We start from the raw sequence: 10346 nt of genomic DNA on the forward strand, positions 1-10346 counted from the left end.
TTAGCAGTGCTAATAAGTAAGGTCACTGCTGTGTTCCACCGCTGTTTTGATCTCTAGGAGTGAGGCAAAGCCCAGCGACCCCAGGGACCCCCGGGCAGGGGCCCGTGGCTGGAGGGGCCGCTCTCCCGCCCTAGAGCAGCGTTTGGGACGGCAGCGGGGCCCGGTGCTGGCGGGGCTGCGCTCCGGGCGGAGCGGGCTGTGCCGGCGGGCGGGGGCGGAGGGGCAGCGGGCGCCCGGCCGGGGCGCTCCGGCAAGGAGGCTGCACAGTGAGCCTCGTGCCTGCCGGGACAGCCCTTCCTCCGCCCTCCCTTCTCCTCCTCCGTTTATTTATTTCATTTATTTTTATTGCATTTATTTGTTTGTATTCACCGGAATAATCAAAAATGAGAAAATCCGAGCGCTGCTTTTGGCTGCTCTCCACAAACCTGTCAGTGACGCAAGCGGAGACTACTTAAAGGCAGATTAGAGGCAGCAAGACATTAAAGCCAACCTTCCTCTCTCCACGCCGCCGGTCCGCCCGCCGCGCCGCGCCACGAGCCGAGCGGGCCGGGCCGGTGACGGCTGCCGAGCGGCCCCGAGCCCCGCAGAGCCGAGCCGAGCCGAGCCGGGAACCCTCGGCAGGGCTGCCGCCTCCAGCCGCCCTCCCGCCACCGGTCTGCGGGCAGTAGAGACGGGCTGCTCTCTTCGGTTTGTTTTCCCTCCCCAAAAAAAAAAATAGGAGGGGTGAAAAAAGGCAGAAGTGAAGAGATCCCCTACGCTTGCCAAAGTCTTTGTCTCCGGATGAACAGCGATGGGGGAATGGACTATTCTAGAGAGGCTACTGGAAGCTGCCGTGCAGCAGCATTCTACTATGATAGGGAGGTAAGGGTCGCGGGAGAGCTCCGGGGAGCACGGGGGGGATCCCCTCCTGTCCGAGCCCGCCGCCCGGGAGGTGCGCGGTGCCCTTCGGCCGGGCTCTTTCGGGATGTGCCTGGAGCTCGCCTGTGCTCTGTGTGAGTGTGTCTGTGTGAGTGCGTGTGTGTGTGTGTGTGTGTGTGTGTGTGTGTTGAGGAGGCTGGTATGCGGCACGGGGCGCGGAGGCGCGGGGACACCGCAAGCGCCGCCGTCCTTGTCCCCGAGGAGCCACGGGGCACCGGGCGGTCGTCGGGGACACCCCACTGCCATCGGGGTCCCGCTGCCGGCGCAGTCCCGCTCCTTTCCTGGCCGTGCTCTCGGGGCCCCGCGGGGCCGCCCTTCGGCCGGAGGGGCCGGGCGGGGGCCAGCGCTGACCGCCGGCTGCGGTCTGTGGCACACGGCCGCGCCGAGGCGATGCCGCGCAGCCTGCGCGCCCCCCGCGCGGAACCGGGGCCGGCTCGAGGTGCCGAGGCCGGTGCCGGTGCCGGGGCCGGTGCCCGTGCCGGGGCGGGTGCCCGTGCCGGGGCTGGGGCCCGGTCAGCACTGGATAGCTCCCGGCCGCGCGGCGGCGGCGCGCACTGACGGGCTTCTCTGTTGCAGGATCCTGCTGACCGTGGTGGTGATCTTCAGAATTCTCATTGTGGCCATTGTAGGGGAGACGGTGTACGATGACGAGCAAACGATGTTTGTCTGTAACACGCTGCAGCCAGGCTGCAACCAGGCTTGTTATGACCAGGCTTTCCCCATTTCTCACATAAGGTACTGGGTGTTCCAGATCATCATGGTGTGTACTCCCAGCCTATGCTTCATAACATACTCCGTTCACCAGTCTGCTAAACAAAGGGAACGGAGGTACTCCACTGTCTTCCTTACCTTGGAAAGGGACCAGGATTCAATGAAGCGTGAGGACAGTAAGAAAATCAAGAACACGATTGTCAATGGGGTGCTGCAAAACACTGAGAACTCCACCAAAGAGGCAGAACCAGACTGCTTAGAAGTGAAGGAAATCCCCAATCCTGCCATCAGAACTACAAAATCAAAGATGAGGAGGCAAGAAGGCATTTCCCGATTTTATATCATCCAAGTGGTCTTTCGAAATGCCCTAGAGATTGGATTCTTAGTGGGACAGTATTTTCTGTACGGATTCAATGTCCCTTCCATGTACGAATGTGACAGATACCCTTGCATTAAAGAAGTAGAGTGCTATGTTTCTAGACCCACTGAGAAGACTGTATTCTTGGTATTCATGTTTGCTGTCAGTGGGATTTGTGTGGTGCTTAATTTGGCAGAACTGAACCACTTGGGCTGGAGAAAGATCAAAATGGCAGTGAGAGGAGTACAGGCAAAAAGGAAATCCATATATGAAATCAGAAATAAGGACCTGCCAAGAATGAGCATGCCTAACTTCGGCAGGACTCAGTCAAGTGACTCAGCTTATGTGTGAGGCTGTGACAGAACTGAAACACTGTGCCAGGTGGAACAGACCCAGATACCATTAGAGAAAGGTACATTGCTTAGGCAAGCATTTTATCAAACCACCAAGAAAGCCATTAAGGTATTGGATCTCCACTTACTGAACTAGCTGCGAAATGCAGCGCTATATAAAAGACTGAAAAAACAGCTATAAAACCATGCTTGACCTAGCCTTACAGCACAGCTACTATAATTCCTACTTTTCTTTCTAATGATTGGGTTTTATCTGTCAGTGAAGCAGCTTTTTGGTCGTCATTAGGATGTTTACAGATCGAACTGTCTGACTAATTGTTGTAAATGTGTAGAATGTTCATATCAAAAACTCTGCAAGGATACTCTATATGGGGTGGGGTGGGGTGGGGGACACTGTTGCAATGTGCAGGAATAAGCATGTTTTAAAAAGAGGGTAAGCACACTGTAAGGAACCTAACCACAGCTCAGTCAGGATATCTGCATTCACGTATCTCACAGATGTCTTATTTTGTTTGTCTAAATCACAGACTTTATTCCTGGTGTGTATTGCTAGCTATTTTCTATCATGGTTTGTGCATCAATTAGTCATGCCAAAAATAAATGCTGAATATAATTTGGCCATTTTTTCTTTGCCTGTCCGCACACACACACACACACACACACGCGCGCACACACACACACACACACACACCAGAGACCTTAAACATCTTGCATTAGTTGTGACCTGCAGAATATATCAGTACATTTTGATTGATTCCCTAACGTGTGCATGAATAAGATGGAGTTGGTTCATGCCAGCCGAATTATGCATTTACCTACAATCACCTATGATGACACACATACCAAAGGAAGAGAGTTCATTGCATTTAACTGTGAATATATCATCTTTTCTCTGCTCTTATTTATATAAGTGCCATACTTGAAACATCTAACTCTGTTCTTAGTCAAAAGCTTGTCTTGGGATACCAGCTGGAGTGAATCGATTTTATACTCTCTTTTGTTTATTTTATGCTATTTGTTCAGTCATTGCAATGGTGTAAAAAGCAGCTAAAGTATCTATTGATAAATAAATACTTGCCTTTTTTTTTTTTTGTAAGCCAGAGAAATTTGTTCTTTATTCTTGTATACAATTGTAAAAAAACTTACAGGGTTAAAATAATTGACTTATTACAATTATTCTTCAGGGTTTAAAATGTCTTGTTGGTATTCTAAACTCTAAGCTACAAAACCTGGGAAATCAGGACTGTTTTTTAAGCCTGTTTTCCTCCTTAAGCAAGCTTCCTCTGTCTTTAAAGCCTGATCCAAAGCCCACTGACACCAACAGCCTTCTTTCTGCTGACACTAAGGGCAACAGAGTCGGCTGCCAAGGTCACTCTAGGAATAGCCAGAATACATTTACCCATAAATGAAACAATTGCAGCTTTTCATCAGGGAATCCAAACAGTAACCTCAGCTTTTCTGCCTTACAGCTGGTTTAAGAAATATGTTGTTCATGTCCCATCAACTTACTGGTAAGCCACTGGGGCAGTCTCAAATGAATCTCTGTTAACAGCAATTATCTTAATAAAGAATAGAATACTAAGGTTTACTTAATGATTTTTTTTAACATTTTTAAAATTCCTTCTGAATTCAACAGAAAATATTTCTCTGGCAACAGTAGGAGTTGGATCAGGACTAAAAAACATACAAGTGCATTTCTAACTAAATAGTATCTGCCCTTTAAAGAAAAGGGCCAAAATGGTGCTGGAAAATCTGGGGGTACTTTATAACATAAGAAGGAGACATGGGCTCAGTGTCACAAATGGCCTTTTGATTGTATTTTATGTCAAGCCTGAAAATGGATTTTATTATATATTGGCTTGGAGATGATGCATATAAATCTTTTCCTCTTGGCTTACAACAAATACCTTAACATTCCATTCTTGTCGTTTGCCAGCATTGCCACTTAAAAAAATGTTGATTAATTCTTAGATAGTCTATCCATTATCACATTCATCTGTTGTCTTTTTTCTTCCACTGTGAAGCATCAAAGATGTGTCATGTTTTTAAAAATTTTAAATATATTTTTCCTTATGTATAAATTTAAGAGTTTTCCTGATTTGATTATAGAAACCTCTAGAGATGGGTTTCTCAAATTCTTTGTGATAAAAACGCACACTGATATTGCTAGTTGACTGCATGCTCACTGGAAAACTGCATGTTATTTTTAGAAGGACAACATGGCAGCTAAAATCTCCATCTGCAAAATAACAAGCTTCTGAAGATTATTATTTGACTCACAAATCCAAGTCTGATTTTCATTTTGCAGAGTCCTGGGATGGTTTTCAAAATCTCAGTTTTGAACAGATATTGAAAGAGAAAATATTCTTTGACAGTTATAAACACTCCTTTAATGTTGAAGAAATGAGAGATTGTGTGCAAAGTGCTTGATCCAGTGAAAATTAAAGTTGAAAAAACAACTTCAGTGGGCTTTGCTTCAGGTTCAGCACATTTTCCTGTTAGGCAGAAGCCCTAATGCAAGTTTTTTCCAGTGGCTGCATAGCAGTTTTCAGTCAAACTCTAGAGAAGGTGCATGTCTTGAAAGCGATAAGATTTTAATACCTTAAAATTCTAAGGTAATATATAGAAAGTATCTGTTTATATTAGTCAATGCAAATGAATCAATTAATTTAATTTTTTTTAATGTAGTTGCACATTTGTAATCCAGTAAATTGGGATTCTTTGGATTTGCCCAAAGAGAAGAATATCAGGAAATGTAAATGCTGATTTATGTAACAGGATCAGTGATAAAGTAGGCAAAGACTTATATTTTGATCAACAGAAACATCATCCACCATACTTGGAATATGGCTTTTTATATTTCAGATGAGAGATGAAATGTGTTAAGAGATCAGTTATTCTAACCTTCCTTCTAAATTGTTATTTTTCATTTCTTACCAACTATTCATTTGTCATGGACAAGAGAAATATAGCAAACACGTTTTTTTGTCATTGTATGTGAGAATCATATGATTAATGCTGATGGACTGTTTGCATGAAAGCTGACTATTCATTTACAGAATAAATGCTTTAAAATTGTCACAGCAGTGGAAAAGTGTGTTAACTGAACAGAACTGAGTGAACATGAAGCTGAAGAGCACATTACTGATTACTTAAGTCTTGCTCCTGCCTCAGTGAAATAAATTAGTCTCACCATTGACATCTCTGTAAGGATCAGACATTAAAAATGAAAATTGAGTTAATGTTTGTTTTCATCATTGTTTACATTGTTTTGCACTCGTGGACAGCATTATGTGTCATGATAAGTGCAAACATTAATGTTATATTCACTAAGCTCCTATGGAAAATTGCAACAGAATCTAATAAACCATTTGTTTAAAGGAATTTTAAAATGTACATAAAAGAATGACATGATTTCATTTCTATATAGACTTGATCTTGCGCATTCCACACCTGTGTGAATTTCAAAAACTATTTACATAGGGGTTATGAATCATTTTACCAGATATGTATAAGATATAAGGAGAGTCGATTAAAATATTTTTCAAAAGAGGAATTTTTTTCATAATGAAAACTAGCTGCATTTTTATGTGTAGCATTTTTGCACAGGCAAGTGAAATTCACTGGTCCCATAAAGAGTTTAGTTTTAGAGACCTCTGACTGAAAAAATGTAAGGGTTTTCATCTTTTTCAAGGGAAAATTGAAGAACAGAGAGATCAAATGAGATTAATGAATCACAGAAGTGGTCAGATGGATTTTACTTCGTTTTCCACTAAAGAAGTATGAAACAGTCAGAATCTTCAGAGTGGGTGCAATGCTTTCCTTGCATTATACCTAACAGTGTAGGACAAAACTGCTGCTATGTAGAGAACTGCAGGAAAAGATGTACATGAGATGTTAAATGTGAGGAAGAATTATTTTCCTGCATTTTTAAAAGAATACATTTTTTTCAGGGCAAGAGGTTGGATCAGATGGACATCGTGCCTGCCTTCTTTTGGCTTTATTTTGCTTGAATATAGCTGTTTCACCTTGCTCCTTCAGCAAAAAAGGTTAGAAGCCTTTGTTTGGTGTACAAGTATGGAATAGGAATTTAACAATTGGGTCATATGAGGAAAACACAGGCATATGTTTTCAGTACTTAGAGTCTGGTCTGGTACTTCATGAATTTGATGACAATACTTCGTTTTCTGTGGGACCAAGTCAATTCTCAGCTGGGTGAAACATTTTTATTTCATGAGATCAACAGGAAAGATTACAGCATTTCTGTATTGCACACCCATCCCTGGATATTTTGGAATGTTCTTTCCAGAAATTCTATTTTATTGTAAGCTTTCAGAAAACACACTAAGTTAGTATCAGCTACTAATACCAGACCCTAAACATCATCATCCTCTCAATGAAATTCTGATAGTATCTCTATGAAGAAAAATTGGGCTAGGAAGTGCTTCGTGTTATGTCTATTAAAATGTACTGAAGAAGTCAATCAAGAGACAGAATTCCATTAGATAGGTGCAGATATGGAATATTCCCTGGCACTGCATTAAAAATAAACCATGCATATGGATATGTTTGTGTGAAGCTAAATGTTTGCAAGATCGTAAATGATTTTGCCTAAACTGAATTAGTGTGTTACAGATTGAGTTTCAGAGATGGATACAGAAGTCCCATATCCAAAGACAGTTAGAAACTGAACTAGATGCAATGACCTGACTGGATATTTAAGATGCAAAAACCCCCAACAACCACCCTTTTCCTCTGCTTTCTGGGGCTATGGGCTGTACCAATTGCTTTAGAGAGTTTAGCTGAGCAGGTGTCTCTCCAAGTGACAGCTTTTAAGAGGCTTGTCTTCACAACATAAAAATCTATCAGCTTTTTCGTGGTGGCACCTGAAATACAGGGTGAATCTGATCTCTAGGTTATGGAGACCTACATATAAAATGACTTTCTGATATCCCCTCAAAGTGAGAATTTCTCTTGTATTCAACAGAATGTGAAAGTAAGGTATTAATCCACCTATTTTTTGCATATGTAGCGTGGCAAAAAAGGACATAGAAGGGTTACCAGTACCTGGATAATGATTAATACACCCTAAAGTGATTACACAAATCTTGAATTTTGTTTCTTTCACTGAAGACAGCATTTTCTCCATATGATTTATCTATAAATATATTTCATGGCACATAATTAATTAAGTGTAACTTTCATTTTTGAAATATTTTGTGAAGTTTCCAATGAAATTGTGATTGATGTTTTCACTTTTTTCAGAGAAAGGTTAACAGATTACTGTTTGAAATCAGCTCTTTATTTTTTGAAACAAGTTATAATCATTAATCCTATTTTTTAAAACTGCTAACAATTTTGAGTTTTGTTTGAGGAATGCTAAAATAGAAAATTATTTGTACCAGTAAAGCAACCTTACATTTGGAAGAGATGGTTTCCTTTTCAATTAGGATCCTTATTTATCAAATCCTGTATTTTTTAAAATTAGCACTGAACAGAGATTTTTTTAACGTATTAGAAGTACATATTGTGAAGAGATAACTTTAAGGAAGTGTATAACAGCAAAACTGGGGGGGGGAAAGTCAGGATTTGTGGGCATTAGAGAAAAGTAGGTATGCTATCGACTTACTTTCTCCTACTTATTAACAGTTTAGGTATTAAAGCATATTCAAAACATATTCCGAGCAAATATACCAGATTCTTTGCATTATCTCTTATGTAAGCAAAATGTTTCTAGAAATTATTTCCAACTATTTTCCAGTTTTACTTTGAATAATTTAAATAGTGCATTACAATGTCCAAAGCCATCATGAATACTGATGTCCCTAGCTTCACCCCTAATTTCTGGGGTTTCCTTTGAAAATGCACCACTGCTCTGTAAGGAAAGCCATTTTGCCACCAGAAAACCTGCCTGCCAGAAGACAGGTGGTACTTGACATGGATATCAAGCAGACTTTAATGGAGCAACCAGACCTAAAGCTGCACATTAAAGGGTGACTTGTGATGAGCATGTTATGAATGGAGTTACTGCAAGGCCAAAACAACTGAAATAAAGGGGCTTCTACGTTTGCACTGCATGTGATGTTCAGGAGCAAGAGATTCAGGGGTTCTGAAGAAAGAGAAGGGTTGTAGGAATTTCTTTACTTTCTGATTTGAAAAAAGAAGACAAGATCTGTTCTACCAATGTTCTCTTGTGTAAGAATGTGTCTAATTCTACATATGTACAACTCTGAGAGGAGTCCACATCTGACATTGTTAAATGCCCACCAGCAACTGTTAATTGAGCAATATTTAGTTTGCATATACAGAAAGATAACACATTCAACTCTTTACGACCATTTTCTCAGTGCAAGTGGAAACATAATTTGTAGGTCTAAGGAAATAATTTGTTTCATTTGCTATATATATTTGTATCAATTTTCCAAAAGTGAAATTCTTCATATTTATCTCTCATGAAACTTTTGAAGTTCCTCTGCTTATAAAAAGGTTGAAGCACATTAAAAAAAAATTAACATGTTTATATTAGTGTCATAATTTGAGGTTTGGGTTTTTATCTATTTGTTTATTTAATTCTGTGTGGTGCAAATTTTCTTGATGTATTCTTCAATTTAATATTCTGGTTGTTGTTTGTGTCGTGTCTCATACAACTACAGGGAACTGTAATTTTTCTGGTTTTCTTTTTAAATTATTATTATTAACTCAGATTCTGCACATATGTTAAGGTATTATAATTCTTAAAGTATCAGCAAATATAGACTTTTTCAAAAAGCATGTACAAGTCATCCAATTATGTTTTATTTAGTTTGTGGGAGTTTTGTTTAAAAATTAAAAGCTAATTTAATTATTATTCCGATTTTAGAAATTATATTTCCTGCATTTATTAATGTAATTTTTATGTTAGCGGAGACTGAAAATTTTATCTGCCTTCATCTATGTGATCTATAGCTCAAATTTCAGCTTACTTTGAACCAATAGGACCACAGAGTATGAACAATCAAGAGAATAATAAAGCTTAATGAGGCACATTGAACAAGAAGTGAATTTTAGAGTGACGTTGATCTTATAAATAACATACACTGAATTAAATCAGTCTAATGGCCTAATAACACACAAGTGAATACACTATCATTGTATATTGTTGGGAGTCATACTAAGAAAAAGCCAGTGTTACTTATAAGAAGGACTTTAAAATCATTGCATTTTTACTTTCTCAAATAGTTGTTTAAAAATCTCTTAAAATGATGCAAAGATTGAAATGTAACTGTGACACTTGCCCATTTTAAGTTGCTGAAGCACAAATTATAAATACATCTCTATTGATAAAATACTTCGCAGAGTAACAGAATGTGCTGAGTTGGAAGGGATCCATAAGGATCATGCAGTCCAACTCCTGGCCCTGCACAGGACACCCCAAGAGTCACACCCTGTGCCGGAGAGCACTGTCCAAACACTTCTTGAACTCTGTCAGGCTGGTGCTGTGACCACTGCCCTGGACAGCATGTTCCAGTGCCCAACCTCCCTCTGAGTGAAGAATCTTTTCCTGATATCCAACCTGAACCTCCCCTCAGTTTCATGACATTCCCTTGAGTCTGTCACTGTCACCACAGAGAAGAGATCAGTGCCTGCCCCTCCTCATCCCCTCACAAGGAAGCTGCAGACTGCAACGAGGTCTCCCCTGAGTCTCCTTTTCTTCAGGCTGAGCAGAACAAGTGACCTCAGCCACTCCTTATAAAGCCGCCCTCCAGAGCCTTCCCCATCCTCGTGGCCTTTCTTTGTACGCTCTCTAACAACCTTTTATGTCTTTTGTGTATTGTGGTGCACAAAACTTCACATAGGGCTCAAGGTGAGGCTGCCCCAGTGCAGAGAAGTGCTTCTTTGTTCATATGTGTGTACCCTTCAACTTTGCTTAGCAGGTAGTCAAGAGAGAAGGGGCTGTAATTGTACAAGTTTTATTAGACTGCAGTAAGAGCATAGACAGATAAAATATTTAGAGCATGATTCTTGAA

The 10346-nt window shown here is 40.8% G+C and overlaps 1 protein-coding gene across 1 annotated transcript; it reads left to right on the forward strand.

The window, feature by feature from the left end:
• The first annotated feature begins 520 nt into the window (after positions 1-520).
• GJD2 (gap junction protein delta 2) lies at positions 521-2690 on the forward strand. The gene is made up of 2 exons (XM_030949608.1): positions 521-861; positions 1495-2690. Exons 1-2 carry the CDS (start codon positions 791-793, stop codon positions 2336-2338), a joined length of 915 nt encoding a protein of 304 aa, XP_030805468.1. The 5' UTR covers positions 521-790; the 3' UTR covers positions 2339-2690.
• Positions 2691-10346: the final 7656 nt, after the last annotated feature.

Source organism: Camarhynchus parvulus, chromosome 5 (genome assembly GCF_901933205.1).
Source record: "Camarhynchus parvulus chromosome 5, STF_HiC, whole genome shotgun sequence".
Taxonomy (NCBI): domain Eukaryota; kingdom Metazoa; phylum Chordata; class Aves; order Passeriformes; family Thraupidae; genus Camarhynchus; species Camarhynchus parvulus.